Source organism: Pleurodeles waltl, chromosome 2_1 (genome assembly GCF_031143425.1).
Source record: "Pleurodeles waltl isolate 20211129_DDA chromosome 2_1, aPleWal1.hap1.20221129, whole genome shotgun sequence".
Lineage (NCBI taxonomy): Eukaryota > Metazoa > Chordata > Amphibia > Caudata > Salamandridae > Pleurodeles > Pleurodeles waltl.
Genome location: NC_090438.1, coordinates 567,110,507 through 567,133,010, shown reverse-complemented (window position 1 = coordinate 567,133,010; position 22,504 = coordinate 567,110,507). Strand labels below are relative to the sequence as shown.

Sequence of the window (22,504 nt, the reverse complement as noted above, 5' to 3'; positions counted from 1 at the left end):
CTGTATTTGGGGGACCCTTTATACTTTACAGGCCCTCTCCAAAGCAGTGAACCATTTATGAATGTTGTCTCCCACATTGTAAGGTGGGACTATCTTGCTCAGGTTCCTAGAATCGTAGGAGTCCTCCCTGACTCTGGTGTCCCTAAAGCTAACATTGCTGCCACCATGGGGAGGTAACCCCTAATCCTGTCTCTTCCTTTCCATTGCTAAGGCCTCCCTATCTAGGGCTATTTGCTGAATCTCAGCTTGGCCTCCTCCAATCTCAGTTTCCTGTGCTCTCTATCTAAGGAATCTTCCTCTGAGTTGGAGCAGAGGGTCCCCTCAGATACTGAGGAGACGTGGGTATTGACACAAGAGGAACTATCATCCAGAACGCCACTGCCAGACTCATTCTGGACCTCCTTCACCAAGAACACATCTCCCAATACATGGCCATACACAACGCAGGACCAGCCTACCTGAACCACGGCGTCTCCTTCCACACCCCCGCCAGATCCCTCCGCTCTACCCACACTGCAGCAAAGAGCTAGAACAACCTCCCCCTGCACCTCAGACAAAGCCCGTCGCTCACCATCTTTAGGAAGAACCTCAAGACATGGCTCTTCGGATGATTTCCACCAACCCCTCCCCCTGTTCTTCCCCCCCCCCCCCCTCACGCCTTGAGATTATCACGGGCGAGTAGCTGCACATTACAAATATTGATTGATTGACCTATCACCCCTTCTGGGGACTCTAAACCAACCCTCTAGGAGTAAAGGTGGGCCTACTGGAATGACCCCCCTTTTCACTACCTGCAGTGCTCCTAACAAGGCTGTGGTGTTCCCCATATTCTTCCTGACCCTCCCCAGTATAGCCTAAATCTACCCTGTCTAAGATGGGAGGGTTATCCTCTACATCTTCCTCCCCCTGGCTACCTGTGTTTTCTTGGTGTACTTAACAACTAGTAGAAGACTTGCCTGTGAAAAGTGACTAGTGACGAAGTGGTAAGGCAATCACAAGTGTCTTATCCCACTGCTACACCACCAATGTAGGAAGCTGCCTGGTGTGTGGTGAGCACCTATGGTGTTATCACCTTATACCAGGTCCATGTATCCGTGATTAGTGAAGTGTAGACAGTGTCTAGTAAGCCAGAGCTCTCTAGAGGTAGCTGTGGATGAGCAGCCAAGACTTATCTAGGAGCCATATAAAGCATATGCAATACCACTATACACACACAGCACTATCACACATGAAAGAACCACACTGTTAAAAAATAAAGGTACTTTATTAGGGTAATACAAATACTAGAATACTAATAGGTAGTCCCCCCCAACTGAAGGTAAGTAAACACACTATTATATACACATTAGCAATCAGTAAAGAACATAAAAAGCAATAAGGATTGGCAAAAGCAATAGAAACTAGTGTAGGCCCTAGGGGAGGACCAAACCATATAAGTGGAATGGGAGATACAGTCCCCACCCAAGGATGTGGATTCGTTAGAGGGGAGCTGGAGGAACTAGGTGTCCCAAGAGGTGAGTACCAGAGTGACTCTCAGTGACCAGGAGAGCAGAGGTAAATATCTGGTTTCCCCAAACCCAAACCAGGGGACTTTGGAATAGGATTGTGCAAAACCCAAACAAGACTGGAAGAACCCAAAGGTGAATTTTGGCAGAAGAGGACCTACAAAGGAAGGGGACCAATTCCAGTTTGTGTTGGAGTGTTCAGTTGTGGCAGGAGCCACTACCCACCCTTCTGTGCAGCTAGGTGATGAAGAGGAGTTCCTGAACTGATGCAGATAGTGTCAGATGTTGTCTTTCGTGTTGCAGTTGGTTAGTGGTGCTGGAGAACCACCAACAAGCATTTGCAAATGCAAAAGACAAAGAAGACGAGTTGCAAGGCTGAAGCGGACCAGCAAGGCCCAGGGGACTCAAACCAAGGAGGGAAGTCTGGGGTGACCCTCAGCAGTCAAGATTGTCACAAGAAGAGGAGGAAGCCCCCACAGGCAACCTACTGGCAGCAGGCACAGCAGTTGCAGTGAGGCCCACTCAGCACACCTGAAGAGTAGTCCCATGTTGCTAGAGCAGCAGATGGGAGACTGTGCTTGACAGGAAGAAGTGCTCCAGGCCGGAGCTACACGGAGCCTAAAGATCCCTTGTAGGAGGAGTAAACAAGCCTTAGTAGTTACAAGAGTCTCGGTGCACAGGGGTACTGTCCTGCAAGGAGAGGCAAGGGCTTACAATCTCCCAAGTTGGACAGCTGGTAGAAAGGAGCACGGGGACCACTCCAGACCACCACCTGTGATGCAGGATCCAAGCAGATGCACGCAGCTAGTCGTCGTTGCAATTGGTGCCTACAGATGCAGGGAAGTGAGTCCTTCACTTCAAGGGAGATTCCTTCTTACTTCCTGTGCAGGCTGAAGACTCGCCGCCCTCAGAGGATGCACAGCTGGGGAAATGTTGCAGATGCTGGAAGGAGCCGCAGAAGTTGCAGATTGTTGGTTCATTAAGGGTGCAGTTGCAATCCCAGTGGCCAGAAGATGAAGTATGCAATGCTGAGGAGTCCTTCTGGAATCTTGCCCGTCAAATCTGAGAACCCAGTCAAGAGGGAGACCCTAAATAGCCCAGGAAGGGGGATTGGTCACCTAGCAGGGTGACCACCTATCAGGAGGGGGCTATGACGTCACCTATCTGACCTGGCCACCCAGATGCTTCCAGGGGCCTTTGCCCCCTTGGATTCAAGATGCAGAATGATGCCTAGAGGAGCTCTGGGCACAACCCTTGGGGTGGCAATGGACAGGGGAGTGGTCCCTCCCTTTTCTTTGGTCACTTTTTGCACCAGAGTAGGAAGCGGGGTCCCTGGACTGGTGCAAACCAGTTTATGCAAGAAGGGCACCAAATGTGCCCTTCAAAGCATACCGGTGACTTGGGGAGGCTACTCCTCCCAAGCCATGTAACACCTGTTTCCAAGGGAGAGGGTGTTATCTCCCTCTCCCACAGGAAATCCTTTGTTCTGCCTTCCTCTGCCTGAGCAGGAGGGTAGAAACCTGTCTGAGGGGTGGCAGCAGGATGGGCTGCCAGGAAAACCCCAGAAGACTGGTAGGAGCAATGCTGGGGATCCCCCAGAGTGCATGGAATCGTACAACCCATACTGGCAACAATATTTGGGTATGATTGACATGTTTCTTACCAAACATACCCAGGTTTGGAGTACCATTATGTAGCTGGACAGAGGTAGTGACCTGTGTCCAGTACACGGGTAAAATGGCTTCCCGCACTTACGAAGTCCAGTGCATGGAGGTGGAGTTCCTGGGGGCACCGCTGCTCATGCAGGGGTGCCCTCACACACAGGTACCTGCACCCTGCCCTTGGGGCTAGGAGGGCCTAGAATACGGCTGACTTACAGTGACCTGGTGCAGTGACCTGTTGTGAGAAGGTGCATGCGCCTTTTCACACAAGCTGCAATGGCAGGCCTGTAGACACATTTTGCATGAGCTCCCATGGGTGGCACAATGCATGCTGCAGCCCATGGGGAACCCCTTGTGCCCCATATAAGTCCCTAGTATATGATACCTAGACACCAAGGACATTGGGGCACCTGTAGTTCCAATTGTGGGGTGTGCAAAGTTCAAAGCATACTGACAGCAGGCAAAAAGTTGGGGTAACCATGCCAAAAAGAGGGTACTTTCCTACACTCGCTGCCCCTCTTTACAGGAAAAAATGGGTTGAATCCTCTGTGGTCCTGCTTGCATAACCCCACTCTGATAGACTTGTACAGCATGGGGGCTTTGGCTGAGGCTGAATGAGTGTACCCATGGGTGCACATATCTTAACCACAGACGTTGGTGCATTATTCAGTGTAAAGATGTGGATGAACGTAACACATTCCTTGATAGATGGCTTGCCAAAAAGCTTTCCCTGGGCAATTGACTCTGCAGAAGCTAGCTCCCCTGGCTTAGGATCCACTCAAATCAAAATGGAACAACATTTATCTGCTGAGATGGTACATTTCACGTGACCCAGAAGACATTTGGTTTTTTGGGCCAACCACAAGAAGATCTTGGGAGCTATTAGCATGCCTTATTCTTTGCCAGCACAGCCATCTCTGACAAATCCAGTAGATTGTCTTGGAAGGCCATGAAGATATGACTTCTACCTATGTGGAGTCCTTGGTAACCTTCTCCATTAACGTGACCATAGTACGATTTGGCTCAGGCATAGGGAGTACCATGTTCTCTATCCGTCACCTCACTCACAAGCTGTTCTGACCTTCTTATCCAAGGGTTTGCAGAGCCTCCTTCGTCGTAGGTATTTTAAGTGCTGGGGTGGGAGGGGTACAAAAATCTGCGAGGTTAAAGATTTCCTCTACCTTCTTTATTTTGTACTTTTTTTTTTTTACCAAAATGGTGGTTACACCTCCGCTTCTTCTCTCCCACACAAGGCAGGTAGCATAAGATACATTTCCAATCCTATTTCTTCTTAAATGAGTTTGAAAACGTCTCAAGATTGAGTTTGAGTTTGGACTGGCATGCTCTTCTTCACAGGCATAGGACGAATGTGCTGTTGACATTAAAGCTTGTTTAAGTTTCTGTATCAGACTCATATCTCTTTGCAGGCCCCTCTTATTTATCCCCCAGCTGTATTGGTACTTTGGAGGTAGAGCTTCCATCCAATTGGGGCCAGTTCTCCTATTGTGTCTTTGGATAAGAGTGCTAAAATAGAGATGTCTAATAAAGTAATTTTATGTCTGATCGAAATAAGCAATATAGCCAGCGGCCACCATGTGGACTGAAAGTATTACAATGCTTACTTTACTGCAGTAAAAAAGCTTAGCTGTCAGCGGACCAAAAAGGCACAACTCCAGTGCCACTTAACTGTTTAGGGCCTTTCAAGGCACCCCAATGTGCTGTTTAAATGCAAACCATGAGCAATGTGAGAAACTCTCTGAAGCTGTCCGGGCAGCCTTTGGTGCATGTGTAGAATCTCAGGTCAGCTAACCAGCTGAGTGAGGAGCACAGTGACCACACAGTTGTTTCTAGTTGAGAAATCAGTGACCACTGTTCCTTAAAGACTAAGCCACATTAGCTGTGTGGAGTAAAAGGAGAAACCGGACTGCTTATTCTCTGTACTGTTTCCCAGTGAGTCATGGGCTGTAGCATCTGGTATCCAACCCATCCTTAAAAACTCCATTGAATGGCACTCACAGAAGTTTGTGGGTCTAGCCTAGCAATGGTGACAAGGCCTCATCTGCCCTGTTGTGTCTGCTCCCAAAATACACAACATGCTTGTAGTGATGAGAACATGAAGCAGGTACACATCGCAGCTCATTCACGCTGTTACAGGTTTATATTTCTGCAAGTCCCACTTGAATCTATTGTCACCTGGACAAGCCCCCCCTTTTAAAAAGCGTTGTAATGCTAATTAGTGATCTTAACTTTCCTGGATCCACTGTTAAACTAGAATGTCACTTGATACCAGAAATAAGCTGCATGCTAAATAATCCTGGTGCAAATCTTTATTGCATATGGCGTATAGCCTACGTGTTGCTTCATTCAGGATTACTCTTTAACAGTGTTTTCATGATGAATGTGTCTGTGTTGAAAAAAAAAAGATTTCATAAACAACTGGATTTTTTATCTTTTTGTAGGGATACTGCGTCTGGCATCTGGGGTTGTTGATTTACTACAGTACTATTTTCCAGAATCCTTTGATAGACTTCCTAGGGACTGTGGTTTGTTTGATGGTCCAAAATCAACATTGTTGGAGTCCTGCAGTGTTAGTGACCTTGCCATACTTCTACGAGGCAACAAAAGAAGAACGCAACCAATAGAATTTGGAGCTCATCAGGTTAGTAAATTTGATATATGGTTAACGGATTTGCATCTTCGTAATGGTCCAGTATTAAACAAAGGTCCCTAAAAATCTAAGTAGCTGCTCTTTAAGTAATTGTGAAAATTCTAATTTTTGCACATCTGCGCAAGTGGCAACATCTGGTCCTGAGATCTAGGCATTAGCAAACTTCTCTAATTTGTTCTTCCTTTTCCCCTGCTCTCTGTTTTTATATACATAAACTTCGGATTCAGACTCAAACGTGACCAATAAATTGGTCAGCAAAGCATAGCAACAAAGTTGTTGTATCATTAGCAACACAGTGGATTTTAAAAACTGGTGTCTTTTGAGGTCTCTAAACGCCGAATTGATTTTTTGTGCTCATGAGATGTCTATGGAAACACAGTTTTACTACCAGTAATTAATCCTTTGTGATTGTGTAGTTAATTTGGAAGGTGATAGTTTGTACTGGGAAAATAGCTGTAGGCCGACCCTGTGCTGTATCCTCGTGTTACAGATTTAGAGCTCCATCTATCCTGTCAGTTCGAGAGAATTTTCACATAGAAACTTTTCAATGGGGAAGGAATCTCCTCTCCCAAAACCATAGGGTTTAAACCATGCAGGCACTGTCAGCGCTAGGTGTCAGTAATAGACAACAATATTGTCTGTCTCATAACTTGCATTATGTGACTGCTGTGCGACCGAAAGGCCATCTGCAGCTGCTAAGCCAAACTTGCAGTTCAAAGAAAGTTGAAAAAGTCCTGGTCGAGGTCACAGGTGTGCCCGTCTCTTGATCGTTTGTCATCAAAGTCATGAAACTAAGGTACATTGAAAAAAACTACTCATCTAAAAATGGCTATCGTTCTTCATACCACTCCCAGAGTTGCACGATACTCCCTTTCTGCTCCTGCTCCCAATGCTTCCTGATCATTCCTGGCCATTGGTGACCCGACAACAGTTCCATTAGCTAAGATAGGTTATGGGCTAGATGTTTATTACCCATTCAAATCCCCCAGTGTGCCTTGAGGCCCTAGGGATTTGAGGTGGCCCCTATTGTGATTATTACAAGCTAATCTGCTTCAATCTAATCTGCTAATCTGATTCAAGCTAATGATGCCGACTACTCTCCTTGATTCGAGGCAGGTCCATGCCAACTCCAGCCCTGATGCAATGTCTAATGCCACCTCCAGTGCCACAATTGATGCCACCAGTCCAAACATTGATACTGGCATTCATGTCACCGACATCGGAAGTGGAGACAATAGTTTTCTTGGACTCAGAGACTAATCTGCAGCCACCGTCCAGGTTGCATATTACACACCTTTACTCTGATTTGGACCCTGAAACGTCCCAACAATATGATAACAACCCCGATGACCTTAACAATGATAATAATCTATTCTGGGACTTGCAAGACGCCAGTGGCCTGGATATTTGTCCAGACATTGGCCTTTCCTCCTCATATCCTCTGTTGGTAGTAGAGGAGTCTGCCCCTTTCACAACAGCAATTAGGAGAGCCGCAACACTTTTAGACCATAGCTTACTTATTACAAAAGACAAAACAAATCCTCTGATGGAGGTCATTAATCCTGGAGAGACGAGTCAAAATCCCCTTCTCCCCTTTAATAAGGCCCTTTCTAATGGGCACCTGGGCAAAAATAGGTATTTTGCCTCCCAGTCAGCAGGTAAGTAGCAAAGTGGCATAAGCCTGACCCATGGAAACTCAAATTCCTCTTGCAACTTCCTACTCTGGAAAGCCTGCCACAAGCAGAATTAAACCTAAAGCTTTTCCTACCACCTCACCTGATAGAGAATTTGGCAACCACATATTTTCCTCCTTCCATCAGTCAACACTAGCTGCCTTCTGGGAAGGTACTCGAATGCATTGTGGGATAGAGTGACAGACATCTTGCCAGCTATTGTTTATGACATTGGCCAGCCCTACAAACTCTTGTATGGGACAGTCAGGAGGTGGCGAAGTATTCCATATGCTCAGCTCTGGACACTACTGACGGCGGACGAGTGTAGTGCTTAGGCGCCACACTTGGTTTCACTCCATTGGCTTCTCATATGACATCCAGCAATTATAAATGGACATGCCCTTGTATGGTTCCAGGTTCTTTGGAGCGAAGGTGGACTCAGCCTTGGAGAGATTTAAAGAGAGCTAGGCCACTGCCCAATATTTAGGCCTAGCTCCACTCACTTTGCATTTCCCCAAAGAACATTACCCCTTTTGAGGCTTCAGGAGCGGATACCAGCAGAGGCAGTGTCAGAGCGTGCTCCTGCAACAACAGGCCTCTCAGTGGTTTCTCAGGTAGAGGCCGGGGATCAGGCCGACAGCGTCTAGGCTCTCAGGGACATCAATATACAGCTGCTGAACAGGTACTTTAGGTCATCTTTAGCAGTGCACGATTGCCCAGTGGGAGGCCGCATCACATTTTACCTCCCCAGACGGAGGAGCATCACATCTGACCAATGGGTGCACCAAATTCTGGAACCCTACTGACTCTCTTCCCTGCTTGTTTCACCCCCCAGATATGCCAATTACACTACAACAACTTCTGGAGGACCATCTGTCCAAACTCTGAGGAGACGTTTGGGGTCTCTTGGCCCAGGGAGACATACAGAGGATGCCTGTGTTGGAGATTGGGGCTGGTTGTTACTCCTGTTATTGCTTGGTGCTGAAGAAGGATGGAGGTCTTTATTCCATCCAAGGTCTTCGCTCTCTGAACTTTCTCCTCCAGAAGGAAAAGTTCAAGATGCTCACCCTGATCCAAGTCCTGTCTGCTCTGTATCCAGGAGACTGGATAATGGCATTGGATTTGCAAGACTCTTATTTTCACATTCCCATCCTGCAGTCCCACAGATGTTAAATGCGGTTTCAGGTAGGCCAGGAGCACTTTTAGTTCTCCATTCTGCTTTTGACCTCGCCAGTGCAACTTGGGTCTTCACGAAGGTCATGGTGGGGGATGCAGCTCATCTGCTGAGATTGTGAATACTAGTCTTCACCTCCCTCAGTGACTGGCTACTGAAGGCGGATTTGCCACAGTCATCAACCAATGGTTGTGCCAATGTGACCTTCCCTGGCGACGGCAAAGACATTGACGCTTCCGCCGTTGGTCGGGCCCACGATCAACGTAGAGCCCATACTTATACTAGGTGCGGTGGCGGACTGACGTTGCTCGATGCTGGTTCCGGCTTTGATGGGGATTTCAGGAATTGGGCTAAGCTAGTGGTCTGGATACCTCTCCTGACACTGGTATGCTTTCTCCCCCTACCGTGGCTATGAAGGGGAGAGGGTTATGTTCTGTGGTGATGAAAAGGGGGTGTTTGAGGTCCTCGGCCTTGAGCTACCTTCTGTGGCAGTCAGAACTAACCTCTTGACTGAGGTGCTTCATCCTGGGGCTTCCAGCTCTGGACCCTTTTTACCTATTAATGAAGCCTTCACTGACGTCCTTCTGGGTACCTGGTCCAGACCCAGCACAGGGGCTCCTGTGAACAGGACAATCGCCCGCCACCAACAGGCCTGTGCCGAACTACCCTAAATTCCTGACCCAACACCTTGCGCCTGCGAGTCTTGTCATCCAGGCTTCTTCTTCTTCATTGGCTGTATTTCCGTCCGCACCCTCACATAGGGAATCATAGAGACTTGGTCAACTTGGAAAGAAACTGTTTTCTTCCACCACTTTGGCATTGCGGTCTGTGAACATCGCATGCCTTTTTGGCCACTATTTCCATACCCTATGGGATACAGTCACACAGATGCTGCCGCAGTTCCCAGAGGAGGCCCGGGCCATTCTCTCCTAAGCTGTTGCTGACGGAAGAGATGCAGCCAAGTTCACTATATGTTGGGCAGATCAGTTGTATCGACGGTGCCCTTACGGCGCCACGCCTGGTTGAGGACGTCTGGATTTTCAGGGGATGTTCAACAGTCTTTCATGGACATGCCCTTTGATGGCACATGTCTCTTTGGAGACAAAGCGGACTCAACACTTGAGCGCTTTAAGGAGTCCAGGGCTACGGCTCGGTCCCTTGGCCTCACAGCTTCTCCTCGCCCCCCACAATCAGTTTTTCACCCCTTCCATGGCTAAGGAAGGGTCTATTCCCCTGAAGCCTTTGAGCCGCGTATGCTGCACAGCCTCTGAGTGGCCGTGCTCGTGGATCAGGGAGCCAACTGTCCACCCAGTCCACCTCCACCCCGCCTCCAAACCTTCCTAGTCCTTTGCTCTATCTTGGACCAGTTGGTGGCAGGCACTGGGAATTCATTTTGACAGACAGGTGGGTTTCGACCATGCCACTATCCTACGATCGAATGACAGGTCAGAGGCAGATCCCTCTCCCATCCCCAACCATAGTTCACCGTTGTGACAGATGCGTCACTCCTGGGCTGGGGCTGCCACATGGGGGAGGCAGGGATCAGAGGCATCTGGTCTCTGGTGAAGTCCGTGCTCCACATCAGTCTGTTGAAGCTCAGGGCAATCGGGCGTCCATTGAAACCATTCCTTCCCTCTCTCCAAGGGAAAGCGGTGCAGATGTTCACAGACATCACCACTGCCATGTTGTACTGCAACAAGCAGTGTGGAGTGGGGTCGTGGACCCTTTGTCAAGAGGCTCTGTGCCTTTGGACATGCTGGAACGTAAGGGCATATCCCTGGTGGGTCAACATCTGACAGGCTCCCTGAACGCCCGAGCAGACAAACTCAATCGTCGATGCATGGTCGATCACGAATGGCATCTCCATCCGGAGGTGGCGCAAGGACTCTTTCAGCAGTGAGGAGAGCCTTGATTACATCTGATCGCCTCTGCAGCAAACGGGCAATATCAGCTCTTTTGTGTGTTAGAGATTCCAAGGCAGCCCTCTCTCAGCGGTGCTTTTCATCTCGAGTGGAACTCAGGCCTCCTTTACGTCTTCCCACCAATAGCACTTCTGCCCAGAGTTCTGAAGAAGATCAAAAATGACTGGGCCCAAGTAATTATTTTGGCTCCAAACTGGGCACGAAGAGTATGGTATCCCGAGCTTCTGCACATGACCATCGATCCTCCGATCAGACTGCCCTTCGGAAACATCTTCTGTCACAGCAGCAGGGGATGGTTTTTCACCCGAACGTGTCCAGGCTCCGACCCTTGCATGAAGATTGAGCGGCAGCAGTTCACAGCTTTTGACTTTCTGCCCAAAGTCTGCAGTGTTATCTTGGCAGGCAGGCGTCCCTCCATCAAAACGGTATGCGCCTGTTGTTGGAACACATTTGTGGCACGGTGCACCAACAAATCTGTTGATCCCCTTCTTGCACCTCAGTCTGGGGTTCTCCTGTTTATTGTCTCTCTTGCCCAGCAGGGCTCTGCTTTGGGCACCCTTAAAGGCTACCTGTCTGCCATCTCTGCCTTCTTCAGACTGTCAGATCAACCATCCTTGTTCAAATCTCCCATCGCTGGGATGTTTCTTAAGGGACTCACTCACATGTTCCCACCTATCTCGTTCATAATGCTGCAGTGGGATTTGAACCCGATACCTACATTCCTTATGTGTGCTCCATTTGTGCCGCTACATAATTGTCCCCTGCGGCTTTTCACACTGAAACCCGCTTTCCTTATTGCCACCACCTCTGCTTGCAGAGTCAGAAAGCTCCAAGCTCTTTCTTTGAAGCCACCTTTTCTATCTGTCCATTCTGACAAGGTGGTGCTTTGTACCAGGGCCTATTTCCTCCCTAAAGTGGTCATGCCCTTTCATGTAGGCCAATCCATCCCTTTGCCTACTTTTTTCGGAACCTCCACATCATTCTCATGAAGAGGAGAGACTCCACCGTCTGGATCCAAAAAGAGCGTTGGCTTTCTACTTCATTCGTACAAAAGATTTCCGAGTGGGCGATCCACTCTTTGTAGGCTATGTGGGTGTGAAGAAAGGACAGGCGGTGCAGAAGCGGACCATCTCTTGATGGGTTGTCCTCTGCATCAAGATGTTCTATGCTTTGGCAAAGAAGCAACCCCCGATGGTTCGTGCGCTCATTCCACCAGAGCAACTGCTGCAGCCACAGTGTTGGCATGGGGAGTTCCGGTCCTGGACATCTGCCAGGCAGCAACATGGGCGTCTCTACACACGTTCACAAAGCATTACTGCCTGGACAGTCAGGTCCGCAGAGACGGCTAATTTGGCCGTTCGGACTGGCAGGACTTTTTAGTTTGATCTTGGTTTGCAGCCCACCGCCGAGGAAGGTATTGATTGGGTATCTGTTCTGAGGTAAGGAATCTGCAACTAGAAATCCCTATCAGATCAACAAGTTACTTTCGGTAACAAATTATCTTGTAGAGACATATTGTAGTTGAAGATTCCTTACTGACCCGCCCGTCCTCCCCGCTTGCGAACTGATTTCTAGGGACAGGGCTCCCTTTTCAGGGCCCTAGTTCTGGCACACCAATATCAATGTTCTTCATGATTCCACGCTACTGGCATGGAAAGTTGTGAAAAGAAACTGACATCAGTGTGCCGGGGTGGCGCCTATATTCTACCGAGACGTCATCACGGCCAACACGACCCCAAAATGCTCACGTTGTCAACCGACGCCACTTGACGGCACCCCAGGATACTGCTTGAAGAAAACTCTCCAGATCCAGTCTGACGCCTGGGGAAAATTTTAAGGTAAGGAATCTGCTACTAGAACATGTCTCTACCCAATAATTTGTTACAGAAGGTAAGTAACTTGTTCTTTCGGACTATGATCTCTGTTTCAACCTATGACCTCTGTTTCAACCTATGACCTCGGTCTGGGTAAAACCTGCTCTGTGGTTTCTTATTCTGTTGGCTTCCTGTATCCTGTTTGTGGACCACCCCCAGTGGCACATGCGGACTCTACAGTGGGATCAGAAGTCTAAGTGGGTTCAACACCAAGCAAACCTGCCAGACTCCAACCAGGTGTCAGCAGAATCTGTAAAGGACCTGCAGTGATGGCTGCGTGGCCGCAATTGGACCAGGGGCAGATGCCTCTTCCTAACCCACCCAGAGCTAATAGTCATGATGGGTGCATCATTGCTGAATTGAGGAAGGCATCTGGGAGATGTGTAGATCAGGAGATTCTGGTCTCTGGCAGAAACTTGCCTCCACATCAACCTGCCGGAGTTGCAAGCCATTTGCTTGGCAATGCAGATGTTCCCTTAATACATCAAGGAGGAATGGGTGCAGGTTCTGACAAAAAACACTACTGTCATGTGGAACTGCAGGAAACAGGGTGGCGTGGGGATGTCGGCCCAATGCCAGGAGGCTCTAAATCTCTGGAAGTGCCTCTCCCTGGTTGCCGAACACCTGGCAGAATATTCAAACTCCAGGGCTGATTAACTCAGCCGACGTTGCCTAGCTGATCATGAATAGCATTTGCACTTGATGGTCCAACAATGAGTAGAATCCTGGCTCAGTCTGTTTGCCTTTGAAGAGAGCACACAGTGTTCAAGTTTTTGCACTTTACTAAAACCATTCTTTCTCTGGGATACCATTCGCCTCTACTGGGGCCTTTCTGGCCTTGTTTCTCCTGCTCAGAGTACTGAAAAAGATCAAGAAGAACCCGGCCCAAGTCATACTATTGGCCCCAGACTGGGAGAGGAGAATTGTGGTACCCATAACTTCTGGCCCCCCACTTCGGCAGCCCCTTCGAGAGGACCTCTTGTTGCAAGAGTAGGATTGGGTCTTGCACCCAAATTTGCACAACCTGTACCTCAATGCCTGAAGATTGTATGGCGGCAGATGACTGCTTTTGATCTCCCTCCCGAAGTGGTTGATGTAATTCTATCAGCCAGGTGTTCTTTTACTGAAACAGTGCATGCTGGATGCTATGGGAAATGTGTTGTCTGGTGTTCTTCCTCTGCTATGCAACCTTTACAGGTAAAGTTATCTATCATTCTACTTGTTTGTCTTTCCTCAGCCTAGAAAGGCTTGCTGTGGTAACAGTTAAGGGTTATCTTTCTGTCTTTTTGCATTCGCCAGATCAGTCATTTCTTTTCTCATCACATGATGTGATATGTGTCTTGAAACGCTGGTCCATATGTTCCTGCCAACATTTTGTAATGCAACAGTGGGTTCCTAATTTGGTACTGACATACCTGACGTGTAGTCCTTTTGAGTCCTTTCCCAGCGACTTTCTATGTCTGCGCACCATAAAAAGTGTATTCTGCCTTGCCATAGTAAATGTACTCCAGGCCTTGTCCACCACTTATATCCTTCTTTCAGCATTCACATCATTCTCTTGGACAAAAGTGGCATTCTTGCCAATAATAGTGTCTTCCTTCCACATAGGGCAACTTATCACTCTGCCAGCTTTCTATGTCCACCCATCCAAGGAGGAGGAATGGTTCCATCAGCTTAACCCCAAGAGAGCCTTCCATTTTTCATTGATTGGACCAGAAACTATTGACTGGACAACCAACTTTTTGTGTGCTTCTCTGGGATGACAAAAGGGAAAAGCACCATATCCCAATGGATTATTTTATGCATGAATATCTGCAATGGGCTAAGTAAAAAGCAGTGCCCGAAGGCTGTGCACTCATTCCACCATAGCAAAGTCTGCTACCACTGCTCTGGCACATGGTGTGCCAGTCTCGAAAATCTGCCAGACTGCTGCTTGGACGTCTTTCCCCATGTTCCCAACCACTACTACCCAGACAGGCAGGTGGGCACTTTGCTCAATCTGTTCTGAAGGATTTTCTGTTCTGAATCATTACACAGACCCTCCACCTTAGGAAGTACTACTTCTGTATTTATACACAAGGTGAAGAATCTGCGTTTAGAAATCTCTATGACAAGTACAAGTTTCCTACCTTCAATAATACCTTTTCTGGTAGAGAGACTAACCGCAAATCAGTCACCAACCCACTCACCTCCCAGTTCTGTAGTATGGACTCATTCAGTCCACTAATAAGATCCCAGTCTAAAGAACTGCAAAGTGACAGACTTTGATTTCTCTGGGTTCTGTGTCTGATGGCACGGACAGAAATCAGAAAGAAACTGACATCAGCCCATGGAAGTGGTAGAGATTTAGTAGCCCTGACACATTTGCGTGGGATGGATGCGACGCAGAGCCCCACAACACCACCTACTGAATTGTGTGAGGGAATTGCTTTTGAAATATCTCCCTAGCCAGTCTGGCACCTCGGAGTATTCACTCGGTGAGGAATCTGTGGTTAGGCAGTCTCTACCAGAAAAGACGTTACAGAAGTTAAGTAACTTGTTCTTTGAATAGAATACATCAAGGGTGTGAGTTTGACAGTGATATGACTTGGCATCTAATCCTGGTCTGTCACTTATAATATTTTATGAAGCGTGGGGTAAAAAAAGGCAACGTCACTGAACCCTACTAGCCTGATTTGCCTAATTTTGGGTGCTTTAAACTATCTTTTCTTGAGTGCAACATTAATAAAAAAGGACGTTCATTAAAAACAATTGCATGCCTAGTCAAAAGCTCACATAATATTGCAAATTTATATGTTTTTCCCAAACTCTTATTCTGTGTCTTTTGATGCATGTCTGAAAAACTCTTAAATTCACTACTGCAAGGCCTGATTCTCCCAGAGGATAAATTTGGAGTTACCTTATTACATTCAATAAGCTGTAACTTCCAAATGGGAACAGGTACCTCGTTCATGTTTGGTATCCTTGGAATTGTAATGAAAAATCATAACTTAAATTGAAGTATTTTAAATCACAATTTTGAAAAGGCCACTTTTAGAAAGTTGCGTTTTCTTCTATGAGCCAATTAGTGCCTGCAACCTGTCTCTGGGTCACATGACTGGTGATAGTTGACAATTGGGCTTTGTGTATTCCTCCTAAAGAGCCACAGGTGTGCCTCGATGGGCCATCACTGGAAGGATGGGAGAGAAGAGAGGAGCTGTGCACAGCCCCACTTAGACCTAAATAGAATGTGTCCTGGCTCCACACAAAGGGCTGCATATCCCCTGTGTGGAGCCAGGTGAAGAAAGGCAGGGCACGTGCACTTCAAATGCATGCCTTCAGCAGCCTCTTCCCCACTAAACGGCAAAACGGGGTCTGAACATTGGGCCTAAGGCACCACCTCTATAGTACGTTTCTGGCCGTGTGGGTACTCTTGTCAGGAAGAGGGACTGCTGTGCTGCGGAAAGGACTGCCTCTCTGCTGGACTGCTGCCTTCTTGCCTGGATGAGAAGGACTTGATCTGCTTCTGTTGAACCCTGGACACCAGAGTGATTCCAAAGGCTAGGTGGATAGCCTCATGACTTGAGCCTCAGAGACAGAAGGTTCCAACAACCTTGACCCAAACACATAGACTATGCGATCTGTGAATCTGCCCTGCCAGGAGGTTCCACTCCAGTCCTGGACCCTTGGAAGTGGTCCTAAGGTGCTCTGTTAGCCTCTGCGGACCCAGCAGAACCAATACATATTTTCTGCTGCGCAGTGCCCTCTCTGTGTAGGCCCTTGTATCTCTTGTCGACAGCAGCCTTGATGATGACGCCAGACTCCACCTTGCAGCTCCTCTGAACCTATGCAGCGCCCCTACTGTGTAACACTTCCTGGATGCCGGACTGCACATCAAAAGCTCCTGCCAACGAGATTCTCTACCACGATGCAGGACCTTGCATCGCACCGAATCTCAGAACCAGCGCATCACCTCAGCTGCACGGGGTATCACCTTGGCTACATGGCACATCTTCAACACAAACCAGGATTTAAGGTACTTTGTTCAGCAGGTGTAACTGGATCCCTGTACTCATGCACATCCCATCGTGGTCAGCCTGAACTTTTGACTTCATCCTGGTTCGGTGATACCAGATATCCAAAATTGCCGCTTTGTGCTTTTTGGCACTATTTTCACTAAAATAAAAATAAAAAATCCTTCAGATCTGCTGATTTTTCATTTTAGTCATGTTTATTCCCTATTTTTCTAATGTGGCGTGGTATCCTTTTTGTGTGGTGTTTTCACTTTATTACTGTTTCAAGTGTTGCACAAATACTTTACACATTGCCTCAGAACTGCCAAGCTACCAGGGGATTGAGCACAGGTAAATTTGGGGTCTGTTTGTGCTTTACAAGAATTGTGGTTGCTGCTTGATCAGGGCTCACACTCCAGTCAATCAAGAACCCAAATTCTTACGCTGACATACTATGGATCCTAAGCAACTGGTACACTGACATATTATGGTTCCTGAGCGACTGTGCCCAAGTACTCCTCCAGCAGTTGATCTCTCTAAGGTAGCGAAGATCGAGCAGACCAGGGCTTCGGGAGGTGGTGAATGAAGACAGGCTCTCATGCAGGGGTCCCTGCACAGCACTGCATACTAATCTGGTGAGTTTAGCACACAGCAGAAGAACTTTATATGAGTGAGCCTGTATACCTCACTCCTGCCACACTGGTCTGATAGCTTCTAGTGATCACTACGTGGTATGCTGCTAACACAGAACTTGTGCAGCTTAGCTCCTGAAAAAGGCAATAGCCTTTCACCACTGTGAAGGTAGAGCTTTGGGCACCTCTTCTGGTACAAAAAGACAACATTCCTTGAGACAGGCCTATGTCATGACACCTGAATGCTCTGTATTCACCCATGACAACAAAAATCAGCACCAGCGATCCAGAAATCGTTGCAGTTGAGTCACTCAGGGCAGGGGTGAATTTTCATCACCATGCGACTGACTTTTATGTAACAACCCCCATCAGCTCCTTCGACTGCATAAAACATGCCAACCTAGAATGCAATGAATGAGTGGGCTACTAGTGCGAAGATACAACATCTGCCGGATGTAGCATGACAAACATCAATCACTTGTCATTCACGTATCCATTTGAACGGGATCTTTGATTCTTTGCTAGTATTTGCATTTGGCATAGGAGGAACTTGCGTATTTCTGTTGAAATCGAGCTTTGCACAATTTCCCAGAATTCCTTCTGTGGCGTGTCAGAGCATATGCACAGATAACTAGCAACCTACCATCCAACTGACCCTTCACAACTATATACCGTTCATCAGAGTTTATTATCAACGTCTCTGTGATGTAAGCAATGTTGACTCACACTATCGTGCTCCTAACATAGATGTAGTATTCAGTAAGGAAGAGTTGCCCCTTCCACCTCCTCTGCAGCCTCAACCCTTCAGACTGCTAAAAGTCTTTACTGGTTACCTTTTAAATGTTGATTCCCTTCTTGCACAAATAGGAGTATTATTTATGCATTTCCATTGGACTGCCTAGGCCTTTTACATACCAGGTTAGGATTTTATGAGTTGCCATCTGCTTCATATATTCTTTCTGGGCCACCCTAATACGGATCACAATGTAGGTACTGTTTTTCCAAGTGGGTCTTGGCTTAGGAGAATACCCACCTTGCCTACTCAAGTGGCACCTGAGCACTCTTACCTGCAAGATAAAATCCAGTGATGTGTTCAAGAAGCAGAGTTGCCCTGAAGAGATAACTCATATAATCCTCCCCCAGGAGGCTGGGTTTGAAACTACCATGGCCCAAGCAACACTGAAAATTTCTAGATAGACATCCTAAGGCCACTTTTGGGACCTTGAATGCCTTAAGGTGTGTGCTGAGGATGTATGGGGACCCTGATTGCCATTTGGTAATCTAGTCACTTTGGTTGCCACTAGATGTGACTACCTCTAGTGTTCCCACCATTTTACTGGCTGTTAATTCCACCATTTAAGAGTACATGGGTAATCTACATATTTGAATGTAAATGACCAGGAACAGGGCAGGGCCCGAACCGGCAGCATGTGCCTGCCTCTGGAAGAACACTCATCCCACCTGCCTTCAAAAGTTCCTCAGCCATCACAGGTGTAATTTCTGGCAACTGTTCATTGTCTAAGTTCATGCTGTCTGAGTCTGTTGCTGTGTCTCACTCTGCAGCCTCTCTGTCTGCCCTGTCATCCTAGGCCTCCTGCTCCACTGGAACATAACAGCTGTCATTCTTATTTCACCTTTACTACATTGTTCTCTGGTTGGTATGTGCCTGTTCCTAGGCCACTTCCTACTGTTTTCTCCCTCTTTTACCCCTCTAAATGGCTTAGTCACTGTATCTTCAGGGTCCACTGCCATTGCTCAGCCAGTTCTCTTGATGCCCCTGAATCTGTGAAGTAGTGATGTCTTCTGTCATTCAGAATAAGTGATTTAGAAGGAAAGAGAAGCGTGCATTTTAGGCGTCGCATTGTAACATACTTCTTGACCTTTGTAAAAGTGTTGCTTTGTTGTTGGACAGCGGTAGTGAAGTCGTGGAACATGTATTTTCCACTATGAGCGGGCCATTCCACCTGGCAATGTGGCAGAGGTGGTCTTTGCCTCTGTAATTTAAGAGTTTGGCCACTACTGATCGAGGGAGGGCACCAGGCTTAGGGGGCAGTGCGGGTTGTCTTTATGCTTATTTGATCAAACTAAATTGTGAGCAGCCTCTGGAAGCCACAAAGCTAGTAATTCTTTCTTCCAAATATCACTTCATAAATGACAGTTAACCTTCTCAAGGAGTCCCCCCATCTATATATTACTACATTTGGATCGCATATCTGAATCTTCAGCTCTGTTTTCTAGGCATTGCACCTGTTCACACAGTTCTCTGACTTGTCTCTGAGGCCCCTTCACTGATGGAGAACTGCAGCCATACCATTTCAGCTTCTGCCACTGATCCTGAAATGTTGTTCTGATTTACTCTTAGCAGATTCAGGTTTGTCACTAAAGGTTCTATTTTGAGTTGCAGAGGTTTTCAGGATTCACTTCTTGCTGCAAAAATCAAATCCAGTTTAGTAGTTGCTGCCATTCCTCTGCCACTGCTGTCTGTATAATTCCTGTGTCTCTTGCCCCTTTATTTCTCATTAACACTGGTTTGATCGCATGTGGTATGGCTGCTCTGCTTTTGCCATTCGTCAACATGCGTGTCTGGCTCTCGAGGCATTAGTTTGTCCAGTGCCCAAAGCAAAATTAAGTGTAGGAGTGCGAGCAGTCCCCCTTCTCTTCTTACACTCCTGTGGTTAATCCCCTGTGTGTGCCCCTGACCCAACCGGAGATTGTTCATTCACTCTGCTGGTGGCCCGACTAACCATGTGCTGCATGAGTCTCAATTCCTCACAGTAGATCCGGTTTGGATCTCCTCCTGCATTCCTGCGTCTTGTACAACTAGTGCTGTGCAACCCATTGGGAAGCTCATGTGAGCATTGGCCCTTGTTGCTAACACATATTATTCTTTTGTCTCAATCTGCCAATGTTGTGGTATCTGCAGCTCTGTCCTTTCAGAGAAATTGCACAGGCTCCATTAAACTCTCTTCGGGTCTTCCTCCGGAATCCTCCTCCATCGGTCTGCACATGTCATCTGAGTTCCAGCATGGCCTTTTCTGATTGTGCAGTGCTGGCATGTCACTGTTTCTCTTGGAAGCAAGCCTCCTCCACTGCTTCTCTACTCCCCAAGGTTGATGCTGACTGAGGGATCAGCACCATGCCATGGCATCCATTTCTCCTCCTACACTTCAAGGACAAGCCACAGGTGAATTAAATGGTGGTTTCTCCGTTTGGAGGTTTATAACTGCAGTTCCAGAATGCTCTTCTTGGATTGCCAGTCAGCATCACCACTGGTCTGCTATTGAAGACCACAGCTTAGGCTTGCTTGCCAGGTAGTTCACACACCACAGTCCCAGCTAGTGGATGCGGGTGGTGGTTTGAGCTCCAGTAAAGTCCTGGATCACACCATTGTATGAGGAGCTGAGCTGAAATGCAATTGTTCTGCCAACATGTTCAGCTACACTGCAATTCTATTTATGTAGTTAAAAGTAATTGCATAAAACATGAGTAACATATAATGACAGCACAAATAAAAAGAGCTAATGCAAAACGTATTTGGAAATTATTACTATCAAATTCAGAAAGACATCTGCTTACCTTATAATAGCAAAATTAACATATGCTGCATAACCCTATCACAGTGGTTGTCCTCCAGTCTTCCACTATTTTTAATTTTTGGAAATGCTTCATGATAGAATACTGTAGTGAGTACTGCCTGTATCTCATTTCCAAAGAGAAAATAAGCGTTCGATGGCATCTGTCGCTGTAGATACACATGGTATGCATGAGCGCTCGCCATCTGGTGTTGGGTCGGAGTGTTACAAGTTGTTTTTCTTCGAAGAAGTGTTTTCGAGTCACGGGACCGAGTGACTCCACCTTCTGTGCTCATTGCGCATGGGCGTCGACTCCATCTTCGATTGTTTTCTTTCCGCCATCGGGTTCGGACGTGTTCATGTCGCTCCGAGTTTCGGAACGGAAAGATAGCTGAAGACGGAAGATTTTCGACGGTATCGTTGCGATCCGGTTAGAGATAGACACATACGACGACGCGTTGAACATCGAAGCGCTTCGGTGCCCTTCGGGGTAGATTTCGGCACCCCGTCGGGGCCTAGTCGGCCCGACCGCGTGGAGGACAACGCCGATGGATCGGACCCCGTTTCGATTCTGCCCCGAATGCCACAACAAATATCCTTATACGGACCTGCACTCGGTCTGTAATCTGTGCCTGTCACCCGAGCACAGTGAAGAATCCTGCGAGGCCTGTCGGGCGTTCCGGTCCCGAAAAACTCTGCGCGACCGTCGAGCGAGAAGACTGCAGATGGCGTCCACGCCAAAAGAGCGTCGACAGTTCGAGACAGAAGAGGAACAGGAGGAATCCTTTTCCATCCAGGATTCAGACTCCGACGAGCTACACTCTACAAGAACTGTGAGTAAGACGTCGAGATCAAACCTTAAAAAAGGAAAGAAGGCCCAGGGGACGCCACTGCCAACCGGCCATGGCTCCACCCAAATTCTCGGTGACCAACAATCGGCACCGAAAAAGGCCCATTCAGTGTCGAGATCGTCCGACTTCGGTCGAGACACCGGCACGCAGCCTCCTCGGGACCGAGAGAGTGCTAAACAGAAGCATCGACACCGAGAGTTCGGTGTCGACACCGATCGACGCCGAGACAGTGGCGCCGAAGACCATAGAGGCCAAGAATTTTCGGCACAGAAAAAGAGGAAGGTTACCTCGGAGCCGAAAAAACAATCGACAGGGCTTTCGGAGCCGAAAAAAGCGACACCAGACCCTGTTTCCGGCTCCTATACCGAAGAGCATTCTATGTCTTCTCAAATGAAGAAACATAGATTTGAACAAGAACTGCAATCCACTGACGTGGATCACACGCAAAAGCGTATCTTTATTCAGCAGGGGACTGGGAAGATCAGTACCCTTCCACCTGTCAAACGAAAGAGAACGCTTCAGTTTACTCCTCAGCAACAAACAACACAAAAGGTAACACCTCCTCCCTCGCCTCCACCTGTAACTCCGGCTTCGCCAACTTACACCCCATCACATTCGCCAGCTCACACCGCCATGAGCCACGACGACCAAGATCAGGATGCGTGGGACTTGTACGACGCACCAGTGTCTGATAACAGCCCAGACACATACCCAACTAGGCCATCACCACCGGAAGACAGCACAGCCTACTCACAAGTGGTGGCTAGAGCAGCTCTATTCCATAATGTGGAACTACACTCGGAACAAGTAGAGGATGATTTTTTATTTAACACCCTCTCCTCAACCCACAGCTCCTACCAAAGCCTGCCGATGCTCCCAGGCATGCTACGCCATGCAAAGGACATTTTCAAGGAGCCAGTTAAAAGTAGGGCAGTGACGCCTAGGGTGGACAAAAAGTATAAGGCGCCTCCTACGGACCC

At 47.7% G+C, this 22,504-nt stretch overlaps 1 protein-coding gene across 2 annotated transcripts in view; it reads left to right on the top strand.

Moving 5' to 3' along the window:
- The window catches only part of TRANK1 (tetratricopeptide repeat and ankyrin repeat containing 1), a 931,136-nt gene that overhangs the window by 578,520 nt on the left and 330,112 nt on the right, over positions 1-22,504 (top strand). For both annotated transcript variants that reach the window (XM_069214995.1, XM_069214985.1), the window contains exon 14: positions 5,626-5,825. In XM_069214995.1, coding sequence (XP_069071096.1) covers positions 5,626-5,825 — 200 coding nt within the window. The remainder of the gene's footprint in view (positions 1-5,625; positions 5,826-22,504) is intronic.